The 25,696-nt window shown below is 33.5% G+C and overlaps 1 protein-coding gene across 6 annotated transcripts in view; it reads right to left on the bottom strand.

Moving 5' to 3' along the window:
- The window catches only part of CSMD3 (CUB and Sushi multiple domains 3), a 1,190,044-nt gene that overhangs the window by 30,852 nt on the left and 1,133,496 nt on the right, over positions 1 to 25,696 (bottom strand). For all 6 annotated transcript variants that reach the window (XM_078072078.1, XM_078072080.1, XM_078072079.1 and 3 more), the window contains 8 exons: positions 24,819 to 25,004; positions 22,715 to 22,888; positions 20,503 to 20,685; positions 16,327 to 16,503; positions 6,443 to 6,622; positions 4,729 to 4,902; positions 1,228 to 1,401; positions 44 to 117 (listed from right to left, as the gene is read on the bottom strand). In XM_078072078.1, coding sequence (XP_077928204.1) covers positions 44 to 117; positions 1,228 to 1,401; positions 4,729 to 4,902; positions 6,443 to 6,622; positions 16,327 to 16,503; positions 20,503 to 20,685; positions 22,715 to 22,888; positions 24,819 to 25,004 — 1,322 coding nt within the window. The remainder of the gene's footprint in view (positions 1 to 43; positions 118 to 1,227; positions 1,402 to 4,728; positions 4,903 to 6,442; positions 6,623 to 16,326; positions 16,504 to 20,502; positions 20,686 to 22,714; positions 22,889 to 24,818; positions 25,005 to 25,696) is intronic.

Genomic DNA, 25,696 nt, shown 5'->3' with positions numbered 1-25,696 from the left:
TCTAGTTTTATACTGAATAGAAATATTTATTTAAAGTACTCACTTGAAATCCAAATGTATTGTTCTGAGATCCATGCCTTGGGACTCCTGGATTTTCACATGAGGTACGGGTGGGTTCTAAAAATGAAGATTATAAGCATAATATTCCTTTAAAATTTGTAATTATATTTAAATGTATATTTCTCGCATACAAAACAATTTTGAGTGATCTGAGGCTTAATGAAAAGGACCATGGGTAATAATAAAGAATATAAATCTAATAGCGTCTCTCCATGGACAGAAGTCTACTAATCTTAAAGCAAGAATTCAGGTACACTGCAATTTACATGAATTAAGCAATTCTTGAACTTTGAGCCCTTCTGATGTAAAGGCACTTGACATCCAACTTACTCTGTGGATAAAAAGTTAAGGAAAAATGAAGGATATGAAAAAAGAACATGTATATTAAACATTTGCTCAAGGACTTTGCTAAATTATAATCTCAGGTAGGATAATAGTCCCCTCAAGAAGTAAGAGTTTTTCCAGAAACAGGACTTAGTTATTTGCATTTTTCATGGATACCTGTAGGAGATCCAGGTATAAAAATGGTAAAACTAGTAGTGTCTGAGTTGGCTAGTTTATATGACAGATTATTTGGTTGGTTTACCAAATGTGGCATTTAATTTAAGACTACAGAAATGTGCTTAGGGCCATTTTGATGTCAATGTATTTTTTTCTTTTTTTTAAGTAGTCTCCATGCCCAGCAGTGAGCCCAATGCGGGGCTTGCACTCAGGACCTTGAGCTCAAGACCTGAGTTGGGATCAAGAGTCGGATGCTTAGCTGACTGAGCCACCCAGATGCCCCGTCAATGTATCTTTTTTATTAATTTTTGGAGCAAGTTTAATATCATATGACTATGACTCATTAACTATAAAAATATATACAAATGTTAGTACTTAAGCTATTAATCTGACAACCTTTTTCTTTTTCATTTTACTGATAAACAAGAAAATTATTTCGACTGTTTCTCTGGGAGTTTTAAATGCTAAATACAACTTCATATGTTTTAACAGTATTCATTTTCAATGCCTTCTAATTGCTTCTATATTCTACATTTATTTTTCAAATTTAGCCAACTATAGTTTGTAGGGCAGAGAAAATAATTAATACATTCATACTAGTAATACATTACTAGGATCTAGTAATTCCAAAATTACTGAGAATAATCAACCTTTAATTAATATTACCTATGCAGTGAGGTGATGAGCCACTCCAAGTGCCATCTGCCTGACATATTCTGGTGCTTGATCCCACTAGTATGAAAGGAGAACTGCAGCTAAATGAAACCTCTGACTGGTATATAAAGCTTTTGCCTTCTCTTTTCCCTTGGGCAGGTATACCAGGGTCACCACAAAACTTTGCTGGAAATGAAAAGAAAGATATTTATAGCAAAGATTTAGGATTCATCAGAGTAACAGTTTAGAAAAATGATGAAAATAACTGGAATACTGAACTAAAGTGACATGTTATTCACATTAATGTATCCTAAAGAAATTTTTTTTAGCTTTTGTCTAAGTGATAAATACTGAATGTACAACTCAGCATAATATTGAAAAGAAGTCTGATTGAGGTGTTTTCCACTTAGTAGACCACCTTAATAACTATAGAATTTTTTGTATTTTTGTTGCTGTTTTGTCTTGACCAGAATCAAACCACACATTTGTATAAATTGGTTGCGAAGTTGGAGTATACTTCTGAAAAGGCATGTGATTCACAGAAAGCTCTGTCAGAAAGAGCCAGCCCATAATGGTCTAGGTTGTACTCTCCAGATTGCTCTGTCTTTTTATATGTATATAACGGAAACACTTATTTGTTCTGTTGTAATCTGTTGAACACTCAAGCACATACCCCAGTGTTTTGTTGTCTTCCTCTTTGTAATATTGTGGAGGATTTTCGAGAGTTTTTTAAAGACTAAAGAAGCCCAGTAGAGTCCAAATCTATACCAAACCAAGGAATCTCAAAGTTCTACAACAATTATTGAAAATACCATCTTGACAGAATTTATAAACAAATTGAATACATTATTCCATTCAACATATATTTCCTAACAACTAAAAGAACCTATTCTAAGACGTTTTAGGCACTTAGACTTATCAGTAAACAAGCTGGAGCATGTCTAGCCTGTTGGAAGGAAGTGGAAGCTGGAGCAGAGTGAGCATGTAGAAGTGTAATAAGGGATGAGATCAAATGGTTTCAAATCTAGTAGATAACCTACACAAAGATATCATATGCTTTCAATTTGTTTATTGTAGTAAAAAAATACATAACATACATTTACCATTTTAACCATTTTTAAGCATACTTGGTTTTTAAATTTGCAGATTCAGCAGCTAAAAGCTTATGCCCCTAATAAGGCAAACAAACAGTAACATCCAAATGTTTTTAAGTATAAATGCTCCCTTAGGGTGGTGCATCCTCCAAACCAAAGATATTTTTGAGGCTGAAAGGAGACCTCTAACTGGATAGGACATTGACCAGGACAACAGGAATAAACCAGGAATGTTCCAGACAAACAGGAATGGATAAATACCCTAATAACAGAATACCTTAGTCTTAAGCTCAAGGTACAAAGAAAGACCCTTTCTGAAATTCAAGACTCTAGGAGAGACCTGAATTTTCAAACCTCTTTTTAGGAACTTTTCGTTCTTTTTAAAACAGTTAAAGTTAAAAGTAATTATGAAATAAATATTCAACAAAATAAATTTAGGGTAAAATTTCAGAGTAAAGCAATACAGGTAAAATAAACATTTGTTTAGTGTGTTCAGCATTTCCTAGATATTGTAAATCTTTGTGCTACTAGCAATAGAACATCAAACCCTAGAGGCCAGGATCTTCATCTTACTAATCTTTGTGTCTCTAGCACATTTTGAATTCAATGGCTATTTCCTCGGTGAGCATTATCAATGGGCATTTCAGCTTAGCAATCATTTTTATTGCCAAATTATTTAGTAACCTACTTCTGAAGTGTTTCTCTTGCATATTTCTGCTGAGTCATTCCTCTCAGAATCTTATCTTTATTCAACAAAGAAAAGAAAGGAGGGAGATGCAACCACATAAACTCCTCAATCTTGCTCCCTGCCTGCCCCTCACTTCCTCATCATCCCATTGTTTTCTCTCTGTAGAGTTTCATGTCCTAAACCAAACAACCTATTGGTGTCTAGTTTAGAGGCTTAAGACACAGGATCTATTTTCAAAAGGCTTCAGTTCACAATGACATAAACTTTAAGATAAAAGGATATACTTTGAACAAAATGAAAGAGAAAAGACTTTCCCTTCTATAAAGTCCCTAAAATGAATGAATTTGGCTATTCAATGGATAACAGCATTATCTCTTTAGTCTACCTTCTCTGAACTGGAATTCATACTCTTTAATTTAGGGACAGTGCAACCATAGGCCATATAACAACGTAGCTGGTGTCCTAAATGATGACAGGGTCACACAGTGTCCTTACAATTTGATTCCTCTCTCTGAGCCCAAGTGTCATTATCAATTAAAATGTCATGAGTAAACATGGAGTTCTGTTATGTGTAGTAGAAATCATATATGTAAAGCAATTTGGACAAGTGATAGTTATAATTTAATGTCAATAGTATTTTATTATTATTTGTATTTTAATAGAGCCAAAAAATAAAACATCCTATCCAAGATACTTCTTGATTGAGATTTTCCTAAATGTATCAAACAAACATGAACTCATCTCTGTAAATCTCCTCATCCCTATCTATTCTGAAGTAGCTGTAGAATATCTAGTCTTATTTAGAACACATTGGTCTTTTCTAAGATGATCCTTAGCATAAAACAAAATTTTAAGAGATAATTTGTGTGACATCAATCTTGAAGTATGGGGGGATAGTAGTATAAGATGAAATCAGGAGAGAAGAAGACAAATGGCACAGAAGCCCATAGGCAATTTGGCTTCCACTGTAAATGAGAAGACTGGAGGGTTCCAAGTCATTTCATCAGTTAGATCTGCCTAACTTCAAGGCCATGGGGACAGGTGGAGTGTTCTTCTACCCCATGCAGGGAAAGGAGGGAAGACTAGGAACAGGACTGCCCATATCATGTGCTACAATAATTTGTGTAAAACACAAAGCTGACTTTTATTTTGTTTGCAATCTTCCAAATTAAATTCGAAGTGACACTTGCTGGAATATATATTATAAAGTGACCTCTAAGAAAATATTACTCCCTCTTCTCCATGCTTACCTGAATCATTTTAGGTATAATCACAAGCATTATCATGACAAATAACATCATAAGAACTTGATTTGAATGACCATGTAAAGTAACATAGATTTATTGTGGACAGAAATTTGGGAGTAAATTAGAGCATTCAGTTGAGACAAACTGGACAAGAATAAGAATACTTTTCCAGTAGTAGAATTAATCTTAAAGGGTTTTTAATTTGAGAAATAATTTTTTAAATAAGTTTGCAAACAAAGCAGGTTAGCCTAATATTTGGAGTCAGAGCAGAAAGAACATAATAGTTGGATTATAAGAAAAATATCTACACTGATAAATATGATTTCCTGTTGAATTTTAATTATGCCTCAGAATGAGCTTTATCAATCTCATATTTGTTCTAGCAAAATCTGAAAATTTTAAGTAACAGCAATAATCTCAGTCAAGGAGTTCCAAGAGAGTGGAAATGGGAAAATACAATTTTAAGTATAGAACTTATACTTACGTAAGCACTGTGGTACTTCCCCACTCCAGGTACCATTTCCTACACAGGTCAGAACAGCAGGAAAGGAAAGTTCATAGCCTGGAGAACAGATGTAGCTAATACTAAAGCCCCAGTCAAAATTTGTTCCTTCCAACCTTCCATTAGAAATCTGGGGAGGAGCTGGGCAGGTAACAGCTGCAATTACATTAAAAGCAATTAGACACAGCCGTTGAAATATCCCGGGTGTAAAAAAAAAAAAAAATCATCAGAAGAAGCGTATGTGCTAATTTAACCTTTCGGAGGACAATATGGTGTGACATGTTTTATTGTCCTGGTAGTAGTCCTGAAACATCCCTGGAATTAATCCCTCTAGGATGCGACTATTTCTTGGCAACATAATGGCTACTGGTTGTCAGAGATTCTCTTAGAAAATAACAAGCTGCCTGACCTCTAAGGGAAGCAAATAGAGGGTGACCTTCCATCTAGTATACTGTAACTGATAAATTATTGGTTTTATATAAAATTATTTTTCCAATGACCTTTAGACAGACTGAAGATCAGGGCTGTTTGGCTATATATAGTGTCAACATTGTAGCAAGGAATTTGCAAGTAATTCTGTGACATTTGGAAAAAACCTAGATCAAGTATCTCATTAAAATATCCAAATTGGTTCTATCAACCACTTAAATTCATATGTTAAAATTTACTGTAGGGTTTTTAAATAAATTATTAAATGTTTAAGCATTTATTTTAAAATTTGTTTTAAGTTGGCTTCAAGCAGAGATGGGTAAGATAACGTGACAGAGATGAAGGGAAAAAGAAGGGTACACATTGCAAAATCTAAAAATGAGGAATGACTGTATTTTTATGACTAGCAACATACATGAATAATTCTTGGAGTTACATTACCATTATCAGAATCAATTAATGATGTATGAAATAACTTCTAAATATAAAATGTATGTTCATATATTTTCATATATTAAGTGTATATATACAGTGATCTGATTCAGAAACAGTATAATCAAGAAGAAAAAGACACATGTTGAAATTATGCTTTTTGTTAAACTGTCAATTCACAGATGTTTAGAAAGACACCTGAATGAGAAATATCAGTATAATTATAAAATAATAGAAATGGCTTGACATCAACAGTATTCCATAAATTATCAGAAAAATTTGCAAAAAAATATAAATGTATCTCCAGTGGAAAAATAAATAGCATAAAGTAGCAAATTTATGCCCATATTGACTACAAGATTAATTCTAGATTGTATTAAGAAAGATGTTCTTTTTTTATGAAGAGTTAGTTTTATAATTCAGTATGATTGTTCTCAAGTTATCGAACTTTTTTTTCCCATCTTTGAATTGTTTGAACCAAGTGGATCATCAAATTAAAATTCTAATTCATTAAGGTTATATTCTCTTTTAAATATTCACTAATAAATATAAATAATGAAGGTGAGTACATACCAGAGCACATGATATTTTTGTTGTTTTGGTTGTACTAAAAATCATTGTCATTACTCATAAGATATAATATTTTTCTTGAAATATCATTTTAAATTCTGTATGTTTTCTGTATGATTTTAAAATAAAAACTGCAGTAGTCAATTTTCAGTATCAGAAAAAAGTGAAACAATACAAAAACGCTATTTAAGCTTACTTAAAATTTTCATATTAAAAAGTAAATATACAGCAGTTATCACTTATAATATTGAAGAAATTATCATACCTCTACAAGTTGGCATTACTCCACTCCAAGTGCCATTAGTCGTACAAGTCCTAATTCTGGAACCGTTCAATTCCATTGTATAGCCTGGCTGGCACATGTACGAGATATTTTGTCCAACCACATAATCATCTCCATATCTCAGTCCATTGGCTGGTATACCTGGGTCTCCACAACTGATTACTATCAGTATTGGATTAGAAGAGCAGATGGTTAATGTGCCATTTAATGGAGAGAAGTGGTAAGCATATGGCATACATAATATATAAGTAGGGAAAATTAGTTACCGTGTTCATTTCTAATCATAAAACATAAGCATATTTAAACGACACAGTGGCAATTCCTGATTATACTCAGGTATGCTTATTACAGATTCTATGCATATGGTTCAGAAACTGTCATTTAGACTCTGAAGAGGCTTAATAAACTAGTATACTGTAAGGAACTCTGATGCAGTAACCTCTTTTAATCCGCCTTAGGGGATCATGGAGAAGTCATCCCATAGAATCTAGAATCAAGATTTCTTTTTTTTTTTTTTTAAAGATTTTATTTATTTATTTATTTGACAGAGAGAGACACAGCGAGAGAGGGAACACAAGCAGGGGGAGTGGGAGAGGGAGAAGCAGGCTTCCCGCCGAGCGGGGAGCCCGATGCGGGGCTCGATCCCAGGACCCTGGGATCATAACCCGAGTTGAAGGCAGACACTTAACAACTGAGCCACTCAGGCGCCCCTAGAATCAAGATTTCTAATATAACATTTGAAATCTATGTATTCCCATATATGGTGACTGAAATCTCTAATTTATCAGGCTTGGTGGACTGAGAGCATATTATCGGCATAGTGTCACTCAGCTGGATATTATAATAGTTTGGTTTTATTTTTGAGAGTGTGTGGGTATAAGCACAAGTGGGGGGTGGGGGGGAAGTAGGAGGGGCAAAGGGAGAGAGAGAATCTCAAGCAGGTTCCACACCCAGTGCAGAGCCTGACTCAGGGCTGGATCTCCTGATCCTGAGATCATGCCCCGAGCCAAAATCAAGAGTCAGATGCCTAGCCAAATGATCCACCCTGGCACCCCCATCATAGTTTTTAATTAAAATAATGCTAGGTTCAAAAAGAATACTTCCTATTGAATAAAGGAAAGAATGAATAGGCTATAAAATATGAATCTATTACATGCAGGGCAGGATACATGATCTGTGGCAATGAAAATGCCATAGCTAGGGACAGAGAAATCAATTTACCATTTTCGCCAACTCATTGCCAACTCAAGTGAAAGAATGACCTCTAAGAAATTGCAACCTCCACTCTGGGAGGCATTTACTTTCTGGATTGGGGATCAGTGGGAAGCTTACATAAAGTTTTACTAAATATGCCTTGTTGTTGCCAGCCCAAGACAGGGAGAGCTGCTGCCCTGTTCTGCTCTAAGACTATAAATATACCCAACTCCTACCTATTCATGCTTGCACCCAGGCCCCCACAAAGGGGTGGAAGACAACTGCAATGTGAACCTCCCTCTGTTGATGACACTATGGACTGGCTGGGCAGAGAACATCAGTGGCCCCAGAGTAGGAGTGGGAATGGGGAGGTCAGGCAAGGCTCAAGGTAGGGGGTGAATGGCCTGTAACCCATTTTAGGAAGACAGGGAGGCAGGGAGGCTGACTGTGCATGAGCAGAGGCTCCAAGTCCTCAGCACATGCTCCACTGTCTTCACTTAACAAAATACAAATTTAAAGTTGAAATTAAGAATTTTAAGACAACAAACACAGAGCATTACACCCCAGCACCGGACCCTTTTGAGCATGAGGTTCTATCAACTTTAGTAGCTCATAAAGTTAGCTCTGGTTACATACATAATATTATCATTTAGAATGCCACACCAAAAGTTTCAGAAAGACTTGAGACAGTAGAGAAAAGAGAAATAATTTTAAATACAATATTTAATAATAAGGCATAACAAAGATTATATATAAGCCACAAAAGCATTTGCTGTTTTGAGGTACATGATTTAAGCTTGCTTTGGGCAAGGAATTGTCTAAAAGCTTTCTGGCAACTAAAAGAAAAAGGAAAATACAGAAGGTTACACTATTTATTTTCTGGAGATTAAAAAAAATGGGGTTACTTGCCTTTTAGTATCTTTTTTTTTCCTTTTAAATCTTTTTGTTCATAAGAGGGTAAATAATTTCATCAGTAAATCTGGGCTATATTCTCTCGTTTTTACTTGTAATTAATTCTTCAGCAAAGACTCCCTGATCATCTCATGGGTGCCACCAGGATGAGGGATCAGATTAGAGAAGTATTTTGGAGATCTAGGGTCAAAGACTAAAAGTGGATTAAGGTATGGAAGACCTTAATAGCACTTCAATTACACTGTATTAATTAATTTACCATTAAAAATTATGAATGTCAAGATTTCTTTCATATATTCTAATCTGCTAAGCCTAAGAAGTTTTAAGACCATGAATAATGGCATTTAAATTAAAGAACAATATTCAGGGCACTTCACCTGATAATCCTCAGAGCCCTGGAGACAGTTTGCTGAAATCACACTCATTGAGTGTTTCTGTCTGACTCCTAATAAGAATTTTGCATATAGGATAATTTTTGTTCTTTTAATTATTGCGGAGGAAACAATTTTTTTAAAAAAATTATACAACCGAGTTGAATAGGAAATCAAATCCTGCTTCTTTACCAGGAATGTCGTTTTGAAATTTCAGTTTTGAAATTCTGTTTCAAAATTTACAACTATATCAAAGTGAGTATTAAGGCTTCCATTTATTTTGTTTCATTTTACCTTCTGTCTTTTTCTATTTTTAACCTACATCCCAATTAAGAAGAGGGAAATTAAAGAGCACACCTACAAATTGTTGTTGTTTTCTAGGTAACAGTTTGCCGACTGAGACAGAACCCTGGCAAGAAAGCAGAGCTAACCTGATCCTAAGGCACAATGAGCTGAGATGCAGCCAAGGAAAGAGAGGACAGAGGGGTTATTTTACAAAGAGGCACAAGGGAGAGTTTGCACATTGAGGCAGCATCATGAATGAAATGCCTGACAACTACAGCTTCACAAGGATTTGTTTGGTGGCTTCCTAGGGAACCAAAGGCCAGTCAAAGAGACAGTTTCCAATAGCAACAGTCTCTGTAAACAGCACCTGCTCCACACGTCAATTCATTTACCACCAGTTTGTTTTTGGCAACAAAAAAGAGGCTTTTGGTCTTTTCGGGCAAAACCTTAGAATAGTGGGTCTTTAGGGTTTTATCCTAAAATTCAGAGACATGAGTGCATGACGACGGAATGCTGTGCTTCATTGCAAGAAAAATTTTTTCAAAGGTCACCAAAACCCCTAAGCTCACGCGTGCGCGCGCGCGCACACACACACACACACACACACACACCCCAATAAACTCCAGGAAGACAATTATCTTGTCTCTTTTCTACATTGTTATATTTTCAGGGCCGAGTCTAGTGCTTCACTCATTATAAAAGATTAAGTAAATATTTGTTTAAAGAATAAATATGTGAATGATATGTAAGGAATGATTAGCTAAAATTCTCAAAAAATATACATTGTTTTAAAGGTTTGACTTTGTTTTTCTGGGAAGTTTTTTTCTTATTAGCTTCTATCATGCAATTGATGCCCATGTGGCATCGTTTATGATAAGTCTAAGGAGATAATCTCTATGCTAAAAATAAAACATAATTGTGGTAATTCTAGTCTATGCCACTTCAAAACTACTTTCTCTTTTAACTTCTTAAGTGAGAATGATACACACGCATTTTTAAATAAAATAGCATCCCATTGCTCACACTTTTATTCCCTTACATGGATATACATGCAATATAGTTTATATAAGTAAACTCTGGATGTTTGAATTAATCTCATTGTTTTTCTATTAGAGACAATGCAACAATGGACATTCTCACTCAGACATAATTACACATTTGCTTTTCCGTGTTTCAGGCTCATAAAATAATTCTACTATAGCAGAACAAAGTACCAGAAAGGTGGTCATTTCTTTGATAATGCTTCTGGTTTTATATAATCTCCCAATTCAAACACTGGTTTCCTTTTTAGATCTCAGTGGTAGATTTTCTCAACCTCAACCTTGGTATTACTGACATTTGGTACTAATTAAATTTAAATGGGGGGGGCTGCTTTATGCATTGAGGATGTTTAGCATTGACCTCTACTCCCCAGATACTGATAGCACACTTCATTCAGCCACACTGTGACAGCCAAAAATATCTCCAGACATTGCCAAATATCCCCTGGGAAGCAAAATCACCCCTGCCTGAGAACCACTAACACTGAGAGATAGCTCCCTCTCCTTGAGATTTAGATGATTTTTTTTTAGCTTCACTTTACCCAGTTTCATGCTGGGCATATCTTTTCCAGCGTTCTCCTGCGTGAGAGTAGTTCCATCTCCCTGAACCATTCTTTACCCCCCCCAAAAAAAATTAAAAAAGAAAGAAAAATCTTTGAGAACTCTAAGTTTGGTAACAAAGATCCAGGAAGGACCATTTCTGTCCTGCTTATTGGAACAAAAGCCTCAGATTCATTTATCACTGGATCTGACTGAGTATGCTGTCCTTGGCCCAAATGACAAGACCTGCCAGATACAGGGCATTAATCATTTTGGAAGGAATCCTAGTGGGCTAAAAAAAAAAATTCCAAGAAACAAATGAATGTATTTCTTTTCAGCACTGAAAGCCAATCCTTACTGCACTTGACAAGCCCTGTCCTGATACAGATTGTATCTTCTTCCCAAAATACTATGTGCCCTATGTGCCTTAGTTATCAGAGGTGGTTCTGCCTGCTAAGACATCAAAAGGTAAGGATCCTATACTACATTTTTAAATGAGTATTTGCTTGTGCCTCGTTTTTAGATATCTTCTCTCATTCTGACCATCACAGAAAAGAACTTCACCAAATTTTATAATCAGAGTACTTTTACGAGCTTCTTGGTATTACGGCAAATATCTTTTCCTTCCAACTTGGTTTAATTCCATGGATGTTTCTCAACATAATTCCTCTGCCAAAGTGTGCGTGATGTTTGGATGCATGACCTTGATCTCATGATATATTCTTTTACCTACTCAAGACAAAACTAGTTTATGTGGGGGAAGCTTAACGCTCCAGAAGTGGCAGTGGGTTCAATAAGGACCTGTCTGGAGAAGAGGGAAAGAGTTCTTGTTCGTGAGGCATCTTTTAGAGAAAGGTTAATTAAATATGCAATTTCTCAATTCATTTATAATCTTAAGCTGGCTGAATATTAGCAGGTAGAATTGATGTGAGGGAAATTTCACCCTTTTACCAACATCTCTACTCTGGCTAGATATGGAAGGGGGAGGAAGGGGGCAATACCATTATTAAATTATGTTTATTCCAAAAGTGTTTCCAAAAATCATGAACAAGGCAGTTTTACCCATGGGATTGGACTGTGTTTTTTTTAAGACCAGAAAAGGAATGTGCGTGTGTGTGTGTGTGTGTGTGTGTGTGTGTGTGTTTCTACCGGCCAGTCAAACAAATGAAGGTACATTTGCAAAATCACGCTGGTGGAAAATACTCAAAAGGGTGAAACCACTTGGAATACTGATGCTATTTCACTGGCCTATGAAATATTAGAGACCAGAGACCTTACTTACTGGACTCTTTATTCTCAGTTCCTAGGAAAGTACCCAAAGATAATAGATTTTATGTAAATGATTTTTTATTAACTGAATCCATAAGTAGTCCAATTACCTCATATAACTACATTTCTGTATTTTTAGATAAAAAATAAACTGCTATAAGCTAAAAAATAAAATTATATTCTAAAAATTAGATCACCACTCTGATTTTCACTATGCAAGAGGAACTAGTTTCTAAAGATAAGCCCAGGAAAAAAGAGAGTGACCAAAATTTTATTTTAAAAAAAGTAGAAAAAATCCAAATAGAATTGAATTCTTTTTATTTTACTTTCACCATAACATTATAATGGATAATTCATTCACCTATATTTTAAGGGCTTTATTAATTTCCTCAAGGGTCTCTGTTAATTCATATTCAAATCATCCTGTATTGAAACATTTATCATATCATCTGTCTTGGTGATTTTGACTCTTTCAGTTAATATTATTCCAATTCTAGCATATCCACTTTGTCATTGATTATGTATATGATTCAACACTAGCTTGATTCACATTTCCTTTGACTCATCACATCAAAATATTTCATCTCTTGCAAGATTTGCAGATTTATTATTAACATATATTTGCACTGTATGTTTGGACATTCATCTTGAGATAAACAATAAAATTATTGACAAGATATATAGAGGAAATTGTAATTTTAAGCAGAAAGGCTTGTTGAACAAAAATAAATCTTACAAGTGGTCAACTCATTAAGAGATGACATAACTGTAAAACTCGAATTGGTAAATGCTGAGAAATTGAAAAAAATTAGAGAAGAGTAGGCTATAAATTAATGAAACAATTCCACATGCATTATAAGTAATGTCTTACATTTATGCCTTGTGAAATATGCTTGACCATTCTAGTGAAGACAGAAAATAAAGCAAGAAAACAAAGAGGGGGAAAACTACAAAAGGAGGGAATGAGATGAACTTGAGAAAATTGCTTCTTAGGTCAAATAGACGTGTTTAAGTCTTAGATCCTATATATACTAACTGTGTTACCATGAGGAAGACACTTGTGTTTCCCCTGTAAGATACCATTTCTTCAAATGTGAAACAGAAAGTCTAATGGTATTTATTTCATAGATCTGTTATTAGAAATAAGTGAGAGAATTTGTGTAAAGTACTTAGCACAAATCCTAATGACCAATAAACACTCAATGATAGATATTATTCTTTATGAGTAAAAATAATAACAATTTGATTGGAAAGAAAAAAAAAGGGAAGTTTTGTTTTGTTTAGGTGGGTTTGCCAAAAACTGCTGGTTTGGTTTGGAATATTAGTTTAGGCATTTTAAATTTTCTTTATACATAATTTAATTCATTTCAAATTCTTATTTAGGTCCTCATGTTTAGAGGCTAAAAAAAAAAAGGTGCCTACAAAAGGCAATTATATTAAATCAAAATTTATTATAAATATTTATTATTCAAACTTAACCTTTCTGGTATATATAGGAAATAATTAAATTGAAAGGAAAATTCCATCCATGTATGGGTAGAAATAACTGTTCAGCAGTGGGTTCTGACAGTAGTCAGTCAATTAAATAATTTGGTACCTCAGTTTCCTGATCTACATGTGCAAGTCTATGATACAATCTCTTCCAGGTCCAAAATTACATGGTTCTTTGAATAATGTGTTTAAATTGACTTCCACTGCAAATTAATGAGAAGAAATCTAAGACAATTGTTCTAATTCAGTTTGAGCACCACATATAAGCATTATGAATATGTTAAGTTCTTTAATTATAGAAGTTTAGCCCATTTTGATTTCCATTGAAACCTCTCTCTGTGCTCATCTTTTAGGAATATTTTTGTTTTCGCTTTTGGTTTGGATTGCTACTGGGCTATTGGCACTTTTTTGCCTATAAAGTGAGTCAACTGTTACAAATTCTCAGTTTTTAATTTAATAGTGATTCATCCTTTTTTTTTTTTTTTAGTGATTCATCATTTAAAAGCTAATGCTTGAAATACCTTATTTAACACAATGTTTCTCCTTGAAGAACTGACATAAGGAAAGAAACTTTCTTTATATTTTTTATATGTTATTTGTAACCAATCTGTCTTGAATTAGGTGATTTTAAACTTGATTTAAAATTTCTAGGGAAAAACGAAGACAATTCAATTAAATGCAATTTGCAGTCTCAAAAACTGGAGTATGTTTATTTATCTTTACTAAAATTGGAAAACATCTTAAATAAAAGACTTAAGTATTTATCCTTGACTAAATTAAATTGTTATTCTTTGTGGGGGAAAAAAAAGATGTGTTATTCAGCAGATTTCCTTTACTCTGAATATACTCATTATTTTAGTCTTTTTGATAACTGTATATTAAATGCATACTATCTTCCAGAAACTATGAGCCCTGTTATCTACAAAATTACCAGCCCTTTCTACAAGCATTTTAAAATGGAATGAAATTATAAGTCATGTAAACTCATAGTTAAAATAAAACTCAAATGAGATATTTCAGTCAGCCAACAAGTAATTACTTAGTTACTCTTGTATATTCAGTTCTGTGCTCCACCCTAGAAAGTCACTGAGATAAACAGATCTGGTTACTACTGCCCTATGAAGTTTACGGTTTAGCAGTATAAGCTATTGCCTTTGGTGGGGGCGGCGGGGAGTTATACAGCATGGAGAGATCCCTTTTAGCTAAAAGGGGTATGAGGAAGAAGTGTCTTGAGAAGGTTTAACCAAATGTGTCATTTGAACTGATGATTAAAAGACAGAAGGATAGAGTTCTAAAGGCTCAAATGGGGTAGTGTAGTATGGAAACAGTAAAGCATATTTGCTAATTGTTAGATTTTTCAGTATCACAAAAAAAATGAGACATGTGCAAAGTAAGCAAAAGGATTTCTTTCCTTCAAAGTGGAGAAATCAGGGAGAATTTATTCTCCATTTGACAAAACCAGAAAAAAAGAAAGAAAGAAAAACAAGGTTTCATCAGGCAACAAAGCACAGAGGCACAGTGATCCTTGAGAGACAGAAAACAAGTGAGTCCTGCAATTGCCCCATCTTACTGCCTTAAGAGAATTTTCAGGCTTTGGTACAGGGAGAAAAACCCCATGCAGAGCCCAGCTGACTCGCTGAGTTGAAAACACGGATCCGAGAGTCAGGAGACAACAAAATGGGTAGAGTTTGAGAGAGAGTACCAGAGAGGACATGCACAGAAAAAAAGAGAGATCTAGGGAGAGAGCTCCTTGAGTATTCATCAAAATTCATCAAGTCTGTGAGGATCTGCCCAAGGTCGGGTAAAGAATTACCCAAAAGATTAGAATTAACAATATCTGGGGCTGACATAGGGCCAGGAAAATTACTTTTTTCTGACTCCAATCAACACCTGGCAAGTGTTTTGCTATTATAGATGTAGCTCATACGTTCTATTCAGCGCTTATTTCAATAGTCTCCTAGCCATGGTCTGCCGTCAACTGTGAAGAGATACCATACACTCGAGGCACCGCAACAGCCCGGTCATTGCGCACAATCTTTACAGGCAAGACAGTAACTATGAGCGGCTTTCTCCAGCTACACAGATAGGACATGACATGACTTTGACGGCATCCTCCTCTGGGGTGATTCATTTGAGCCAGTCACTCAGGAAATACAAACACTCACAAAAGAGCTTAATAAAAGGAATGAGTCATTGGCCCACACACAGTATAAGGCTTGTCTTTTCAGTGAAATTTCTGGGAACTATGAGGTCAGCCAAGGGCCGCTCCACCACTGACACTGTTAAGAATAACCATTGACCTTCGCCACAGCATAACGTTAAAAAGAAAAAAAAAAAAAGCCCAATACCTTTTTGAGTCTTGGAAACGACATGTTCCTCATTTACAAATTTTAAAAACCAAGTCAGTTATTGATGTGTGTTAGATTGACAAAATAAAATTGTTTTCTTTGTATATTTAATCTGGATTACATCTGATAATTAATCTCTGTTCTTAAAAAAACTGTTAAATTACATTTAACAGCACTGATTTTCTGGGATTCCTCTTTCCTCTGCCAATTGCTGTACCTTGGTAAGTCAACGGATTCTTAAGGTCACTAGTGTGCCTTCTAACTATAACACAACTACCATCTTTTAATTGGAAAGACAATACCAATATTCACAACCTTGCCTGGTTTGATTAATTTACAAAACACACACATACACATTTATATACTCCAGTATTTTTCACATAACTAGTGATCGTTTAAAATAAGAAGAAACGTACTTGTACAGTTAGGCAAAGTTCCAGACCATGTTCCATTCGCTGTGCACTGTCTGACGGAAGGTCCAGAAAGGATATATCCCTCCATACAGGAATAAATAACTGAACTGGAAAACGTGGTGCCATCAATCCGAAAGACTCTTCCATTGGCTGTCGTTCCTGGGTTGCCACACTGTACAGCTATAAAACAAAACAGGTCAGAGTATATATTAACAATGGTTTTAGAATTCCTCTCACAAAAAATTAGTGACTAAATGATTGTTTCAAATTATCCAAAGGAGCTGGAAAATCGTCTGCAATAAGCATTAAATTATCTTTTATAAATAGCTGAAATTCAAGATGAATTTATATTGGTTCTATTAGATTAATTACTGGGTGCAAATCATATAACAGATTTTTTTTTTAAGACTTTTGTTAGTAGCTTTGGTAAAAACTTTACAAAATAAAGTAATTACTTGAATATTGCCTTTGGGTACTACAAAATCTTCCAAAGAAGGATTATAAGAGTGTCTGCCTAAAAAGCAACTCATGTAAAATTGCAGTAGATGTTAACAACAAGATGCAACAGAGATTTATTATAATTATACCTGTAGGAGGATAGATATAAAATAAACAATTTAAGTATTATAAACATCCATGTATATTTTTATTTATGTAAGCATATAACTGATTTGCATTACGACTTTATTATCTCTATTTCTGGGCCAAGGTGTACAAAAAATAAACTGAATAAAAACCAAGTAACTAAATTCTAGGAATGTTTTGCATTAAGTTTGCAACATATCCTAAACAACAGTCACAAATGCCTTATATGATTAATTATTCTGTATTATGTTTAACTATTTGCCATTAATGCCATAAGTGAATTTTTAAAAATATCTTAAAAGCAAGCCTTTGTCAAATGTCATACTAAATTTTGCTGTAGTATAAGAAGGTATTTTAGTACTTTACAGAATTTATGGCTTTCTTTATGAATAAGAAATGTAATTACAGTTTCAGAAGTACTATCTATATTACTCCCTGCATCTTAAATATTCAATTTTGCCATTCCTTTGTATGTTTGTGTGCATGGGTATGAAGGAAATGTACATACTTCATACATATACAACAAAGTCAAGCTCCAGGTAATATTTTCAGGAGAACATATGATATAGTAAACATTTTTATCTCTTGTCAAGAGTAATTACTCTCTTCTATATTCGTTAGTACCTGCCTAAAATAACAATCTGGTCATATTTATTTGTTATGTACCATGACCCTCGACACAACACAAGAAGGATTTGAAAAGCATTAGCAATATAGTTATAATATACTCTAGCTTATATATACAACTGTGTACATCGGTCCAATTTTTTAAAAAATTCCAATTAGTTAACATACAGTGTAATCTTAGTCTCAGGTGTGCAATTTAGTGATTCAACACTTCCATACAACACCCAGTGCTTATCACAAGTGTTCTCCTTAATCCCCATTCCCCCACCTCCTCCCCTCTGGTAGCCATCAGTTTGTTCTCTATAGCTGAGTCTGTTTCTTGGTTTTCCCCTTTTTTCCCCCCTATGATCATTTGTTTTGTTTCTTAAATTCCAAATATGAGTAATACCACATGGTATTTTTAAGATAAATTTCTGGAAGTGGAATGCCTGGATAATTTTTAATTTTGAAAAATATTTTTAAATTTTTGAAGTATATATAGAATCACCCAAATTATTATATGCACTTGTATCAATAGTGTAAAAAATTTTGCTTGTTTCACACATCTTCTGCAACATCATGCACCATCATTTTTTTTTAAAGATTTTATTTATTTGTTAGAGAGAGAGAGAGAGGGAACACAAGCAGGGCAAGTGGCAGGCAGGGGAAGAGGGAGAAGCAGGCTCCCACTGAGCAAGGAGCCTGATGCAGGGCTCGACCCCAGGACCCTGGGATCATGACCTGAGCCGAAGGCAGATACTTAACTGACTGAGCCACCCAGGCATCCCCATCATTTTAAAAATCCTTGTCAGTTTGTCAACATGCTATATTCTTTAAATGGAAAAATGAAGGGGGGGAATCAGAGGGGGGGACAAACCATGAGAGACTATGGACTCTGGGAAACAAACTGAGGGTTCTAGAGGGGAGGGGGGTGGGAGGATGGATTAGGCTGGTGATGGGTATTAAAGAGGGCATGTACTGAATGGAGCACTGGGTGTTATACGCAAACAATGAATCATGGAACACTACATCAAAAACCAATGATGTAATGTATGGTGATTAACATAACATAATAAAAAAATTTGTATTTTTCTATTTATTAAATTATTTTAACACATTTTTTTGATATTTTTATTTTCACATGTGTTTTATTCATCACATCCATAAAGTCTATGAAAGGTTTTGTATTTTACTGTAAGTTACTAAAGTAAATAATATTACAAAACATTTGGAATAAAGAGAATAAAAATACTACAAATTCCACCACTCTGTTCTATATAATCATTTTTGTGTATTGCCTTTTATACTTTGTCTCAAATAAATATCATTTGCCTTGATTTTACTAGAATGCATAATTCTGAATCTTAATTTTTAACTTTTACATGATTTACATTTTCTCATGGCCTTTATTCTAATATTTATTGATGATATATATATGCAAGATTTTTCTGATTGCTCTCAAATTCTTTCCAGTTGTTGCTAGTCATAATCAATTAGAAATATAAAATTGCAACATTACAATTGTGTGTTTTCTTTGATACTTTTATTTTCTTTAGGAAAAAATCCTCAAAAGTTAATAAATCAAAGCTATATATATTCTATGGATAAATGTGGATTTTTGTCAAATTACCCTAAAATATTATAACAATAAAAAACCTCTAGAAGTGTTTTAAAGTTCTAGTTTTGCTGCACATACACCAGAATTTCATTTTAAAATAGGTGAAAAACGATGCTTTGATGTTAAATTATAATTTTCTTATTACTAGTTATGTAGAATTTTTTTCTATATGCTGCAATTTTTTTTTGGGCTCTTCTGTATTTTCTGTTCATTTCCTCTGTCCATTCATCTACTAGAATCTCTTTTTCTAAATGATTTATATGAGTTCCATCCATGAGAAAAATGATAATTCTGTTATATTTGCTATAACTCCTGGTTCTTTTTTATCCATAATGTACATACTAACAAAACAAAGTCAATACCACACATTTCATCTAAAAAACATTTTGCAGTTCAGCTGAACAAAGTGATGGCTTAGATATCACCCATGTCATATATGATATAATTATAGAGATTTTTCCTTTGGAAAATAAGTTTGAGAAATAGTCTTACTTAATGTTTTTTGCTCAGCAACATTGTTTCTCAACTAGTTTCCCTATAATATAGTAACTAAGCTGCAAGTCTCTCTTAATTAAGATTAAATTTGGTGAAGTTAAAGAAAAAAGATAACTATCTTTCCTAGAATATGGACACTAATTTTAAACATCATAAAAAGATTCTGAAATATAATCAATCAAGAACCTGTCAAGAAGGTTCTATTGCTAATTATTTCCTATTTATAAAAAGCAATACATTTGGTATAACATCAAGTAAATTTCATAAGCACCTTTGCAAGTTTAGTTTTTGCACTAAAGTCATCTCAAAAAGAACAATTTAAATTTAAGGATAATTTTTCAGCAACACTTCATTTTCTAGCCAATCTGGTAAAGATTTAATTATGTTACCTCTGAGCCAGTCAGAATGATTAAGAATTTTACTCAAATACTGAAAAATTTTAAGGATTCTAGCTACTAGCAACTGTACTCTATAAATAAAAATCTCATATATATTTAGGCATCTTTCTATATTTTTCCTGAAAACTGAAACAGATCTTGAGGTAATGTTAAGAATAATCTATTTTTCCCCGATAGTGTCTATTATGTAAAGCACTGTGATAAAGGGGAAAAAAATAAACCCTTTTAACAAATATTTTTAACTTTTATAATTGAGATGTTTGTTATGACATGAACAATCTTTGTGCATAAATAGCTCATGAGAGATATTTTTTATAATTATTACCTATCATAGTTCTTTTATAGGATGATGCTTTTATTCCAAGGTTGGGGACAGGACGAATGGGCAGGAGTTATTTCACCTGTGGTAACCAACTGAATTTGGATACACATTAAATTCCAACACTTTTCAATATATTTAGTTTCTGCTTAGATTACCTTTGCATTCTGGTTGCCTTCCAGTCCAACTGCCGTTGGCTAAACATGTTCTTTCTTCTGAGCCGTGAAGGATATAACCAATATCACAAGCAAAACGTACAGAATTTTTGGTTCTGAAATCACTTTCCTGTCTAGAACCATGCCCAGGAGTACCTGGATCCCCACATGTGCCCGTAGCATCACCTGAAATTCAGTAGAGTTTAAGTTAATTTATGTCATTAAACATTCCCTATGTTCATGATTTATTTAATCCAACATTCTTGTAGCCTTTTGTTTTTGTGCATGCTGTGTTTTAATATGACAAGTTACTGGGTAAAATCATGATTCACATTTCCCATCCAACTCCAGTCACAAAAATAAGCCTAAATGAAAAAGAAAATAGTTGCAGAGTATGGCGTTATTTTTTGTATCGGTGATATTTGGGCCTATTAAACAGGTTAAAGACATTTCATTAGTATTTCTGAAACCTGTCTAATAAACAAGTTAATGGAAAATTTATAACTGATAGTACTAGGAACTCAAATGACAATGGATGTATAAAACTAAAATTAAAAACTGGACTTGGTAATTTGTATGCTTCCTTCTTTGAATTTCCTAGTTGCTGAAAATCTTTTTTTGTTAAATTAGAACTGTAATGTTCAGGAAAATGTAAATGTTACAATATAGTATTTCCTGTAGCCTAAAATTTCACCCCCTGATTTTCTCTACCAATGGCCAATGACCAAAGATAAATGAATTGTATCTTTTCCAATATGAAAATATAAACTGTAAACAAAGATAAAAAATTCTGGATTAAGTTCCTAATAAGGATTTTGCTCATGATTAGGTGTTCATCTTTTCATTTTAGTGTTAAGGATTTATTCAGTCCCTTTATCGTGTCTTAAATAATTCTAATCACAGTTGCCACAGTATTATTACATGTTAAGAGAGAGACAGAGAGAGAGAGAGAAAGTTGGAAGACATATACATTGAAAATGCTGTCTGTCCAGATGCCTTTTTTGACATGCCCAGTGTATTTGGAATCCTTCTTTATACTTCCTCATTTTCATGTGATGTAATATTAATCACACAAAACTTTAAGGTCACTATTTCACTTTTAAATATCTATGTGCATTTTTTCTTTGCAATTCAGTAGCAGTTTCCTAATACATTGGGATGTATGCATATAAGTTTATGTTTTCATGTATAATCAGTTATCTGAGTTAACTATGAGTTACTCCAAGATAAGAGTTTTAATTCTCATTAAAATCATTTTTATAGTCACATTAGAAGTAACAGTTTTTTTCAAATCTATAGATTAAATTTGAAGTCCCAGGCAGTCAGTTCACAGGGACTAACCACTAATTACAAGGAGATTCTGAGATAAGGAACCATTTCATAACTTTTACTCCTAAAAGGAAAACAATGTAAACAACTTCTAGTAAGTCATCAACATGATCTCCACAGAGATAAAATAATATAAAAATAATGGGCAATATATAAATAAAAAACAGGCAGAAAAATAAGCACCAACATTTAGTTGATGGGTAAGAACATATATAAGTAGCATCAAATAGGGAGACAACACAGATCTAAAATTTAGTTGATATTTTTTAAGAAAAGCAGTGGCTTAAACAGCTGAAAAGACCTATCAAATACTCTGCAAACAAATTATTAATTTTAAATAGCCTCAATATTCACTTATTATAAGTTAACTATTGGGGTTATAGAAACTCAGGAGTGGTAAATATCTTTCATAAAACTTGGCTTAGTTTAATCTAAAACAGTTAGGGCTTTATTTTAAAAATATGTTATTAAATAATCGATTGTATAGAAAGTTTAAAAGAACTGAACTCTAACTGAAAATCTTGAAATAACATTTTGTATCTGCTAAAATGGATCAGTTCATTTTAATGAACAAAAGCACAATACACACAGTAGCATCCTGAACGTAGTTACTTACATAGCTACAACACAGCTCAAAACATACCTGTAATTTATCATCTACAAGATGAGTATTAATTTGTGCTCTGAATTTATATTGCCTTAAGAAGTATTCCAATAAATGTATAAACTATGTTGCAGCTTCTCTCATGAGATTTTTAAAAAAATGTATTATTTTATCTCTTCTTATTGTTTTGGGTATATATTCCTAATAATAATAATAATAATAATAATAATAATAATAATAATGTAACTCCCAACACACATTGTCCAATTTTCCAAGAGGTACCTGAACAATGAGGTTGTGATCCACTCCAATGGCCGTTTAATTGGCAAGTCCTTGATGACTGGCCTAGAAGGGTACGCTTTCCTGTGCAGGAATAGTGAACAGTGGACCCAAAGGTGTACTTCTCACCAGACAGGACTGCATTAGGAGGAACGCCAGGGTGTCCACAGTCAATCACTACAATACATAATTATTGAATATAAAATTTTTTTATATCTCCTATCGAACAACCTGCACCATGTTTTATGAAATAAATCAGAAGTAAATTATCTATTCAAATATACCTAGCCTCCACAAGTAAAAAATCCATGTGAAAACTGGCTTATAAAAAATAAAATGGAAGTTGCAGTTACATGAGCCATCCTGTTAACCCACTCACCCGTGTTTAGCAGGAACACTGTAAGCAAGCATAAATGAGTCAGCATAAGTCTGTTATATGTGGGGGTGGTGAGTGTGTGTTTGTATGCACATGTGCATGGGTTTAAAGTATGTATGTGCCTGGACAAGAATATGCAAGTTAGATAGAGGAGAGGAGTAATGTGGATAATCTAAATAAGGACCTACAATGCTATATAGGATTCAAAATGAGCCCATACAGAAATTAAAAGAGAAGAATTTTGAAGGTAAAGGAAAGGGAATGAAGATGGATATGTGACACACAATCTAATAATGCAGTCTAGAATAATTCCATTTCCAGCCAGTAATGAATAAATCATGCTGTACAAAGAAAACACTCAGTGGCTTGTTAACTAAAACACTACTAAGCATAGCAGAATCAGGTATCAGTGCATTGTCGAATTTTCTTTATAACCTAGAGGTAACCTGGGAACTAACTGTGTACCACCTTTTAGTTATAACTTGGAAAAATACTGATTGCAATATGACTCCAGAGTTTCAAATGGCACATAAGGGGATATAAACTTAATAAAACCCTTGAATACTTTGCACACTACCAGAGATGCTATAGGAAATAAAGAAAGGCAAAAAGTATGAGAGCTAAGAAAATGTGAAGGAGTTCATGTTTACATGTCTTATGAAAGATTTTTAACTTGAATGCTATAGGCACACAGTCAAATAAGTGAATTACTCAACTATTAGACCACACTGTCTACACAAAGAAGTGAAATACATTTTAAGAAAAAGATCAACAATTGAATTATTTGCTATAGAAGCTGAAATTTAATGAACACTGCATGAAGTTTTGTTTCTTCATTAGTGCATGAATGATGTCACAATATTTTCAAAAAATCCCACCCTGTAAACATAAAGTACCTTTAACTAAAACATTATCATAAAATAATTTTATAATTTAGAAACTTAGTACAACCCCAAATTACTTGCACAATGATTTCTTGACACACCACTCCTTCAATCTATAAACTTCTTCTTATCATGATTCATCAATTTTTTGAGACATAGCTATAGTTAAGACTTAATAACTAACTGAATATTTCAAATTCATGTTCATTTCTCTATGTTCTCACATTATTTCCTTACTACACGTGCTAATTTTATGCACATCTGCTACAATTTATCTTATTTATATTCTACAACTCCAACACAACATATGACAAAATGCACTCAAATAAATGTTCACTGACTTGAAAGATGATGTGTATCAACATTTACTGCATTTATATGTATATGTGTCTGTAATATGATAAATGTTTAAATCAGTAAGTTTTAAGTCACACATTTGTCTAAATCTGTAAGTATTCTAAAGCCCTGGTAGATGTTTACATTAAGACTAATATTGCCTTAAATGAAATTTAAAATATTAGTACAAAAGAAAATCAAAATGTAATGCCCCTTAGGTATGGTAATATCATAGACTATAACAGATGCTGCTTTTCATAGTCTATCTGCTTTATCAAAGCTCAAAATCAAAGAATCACATTAATATTAATAAAAAATGGCATTCAGGCATTGAATTGGCAGAATATAGGGGACCATAGTTTCAAAAAATGAAACAATAAAATCAAGAATTAAAGTAATAATTACAAACAAGATCCTTCTGATATATAGCTCTACATAATTTATAAGACAATAATAATCCATGTTGCTTCCATGGCACTTTCGCAAGGAAGAATTCACATTATCTACTTACTGATACATTCTGGTAAAGGTTTGTCCCACTGTCCATTTGGTTGACATATTAAAACCGAAGATCCAAATAAGAAATATCCAGGATTGCAGTCATAGAATACCACAGTGCCATAGGTGAAATTTCCATGTTCTATTTTACTTTCTCTTTTGGAATTGGCTGGAATTCCAGGATCAGAGCAGTTCACCACTAAACAAATGTCAAATTTTGGAAGTTATGTTTGCAATAATATATACAGATCTACATAGATTTCCATTAGAAATGGAGTTTCAAAGGTAAATTTAATCAAACAAACCGAAGATTCCAGGAATAAAATTAATACATGGGCTACATAGATAATAAAGTGAAAGCCATGTGGTTGAAAACATAGAAAAAAGGAAAACTTTTCTGCAAAACTTTTTGAACAATAGTAACTCCATAAGTATTCTACTGAGTACAGATGTAAAGAATGATACCTTAAGCTACAAACCATAAAGCATGTAGAAAAATTATAATTTGGTTGTATTTTCTCAGACAGTATAAAATATATCATACCTCTTTGCAAATGGAAAAACAGCAAAAATCTCTTTAATCTGTTTCTATAGAAAAAAAAAAAACAATAAAGAAGCCTCCAGTGTTGGCATCACAGTAAATGAGGACTCAGTCTCCCGAAAAATATGAAAAAATAAATGCCAAAGGTAAGTTCCATTAATCATAAAGCAAACCACAAGTAAAATGATCTAAATGACTTTCTCTATGCAGTCATAAAATAGGTACAAGATAATAAAGCTAAGCAGTTAAAATAAAACTTGGTAACTTCTTACTAGACACATCGCCAGAGGCAAGGGAAACAAAAGCAAAAATGATCTATTGGGACTTCATCAAGATAAAAAGCTTCTGCA

The sequence above is a fragment of the Halichoerus grypus genome, chromosome 5 (assembly GCF_964656455.1).
Source record: "Halichoerus grypus chromosome 5, mHalGry1.hap1.1, whole genome shotgun sequence".
Taxonomy (NCBI): Eukaryota; Metazoa; Chordata; class Mammalia; order Carnivora; family Phocidae; genus Halichoerus; species Halichoerus grypus.
The sequence above is the reverse complement of the archived record's forward strand: the minus strand, read 5'-3'. Positions and strand labels throughout refer to the sequence as shown.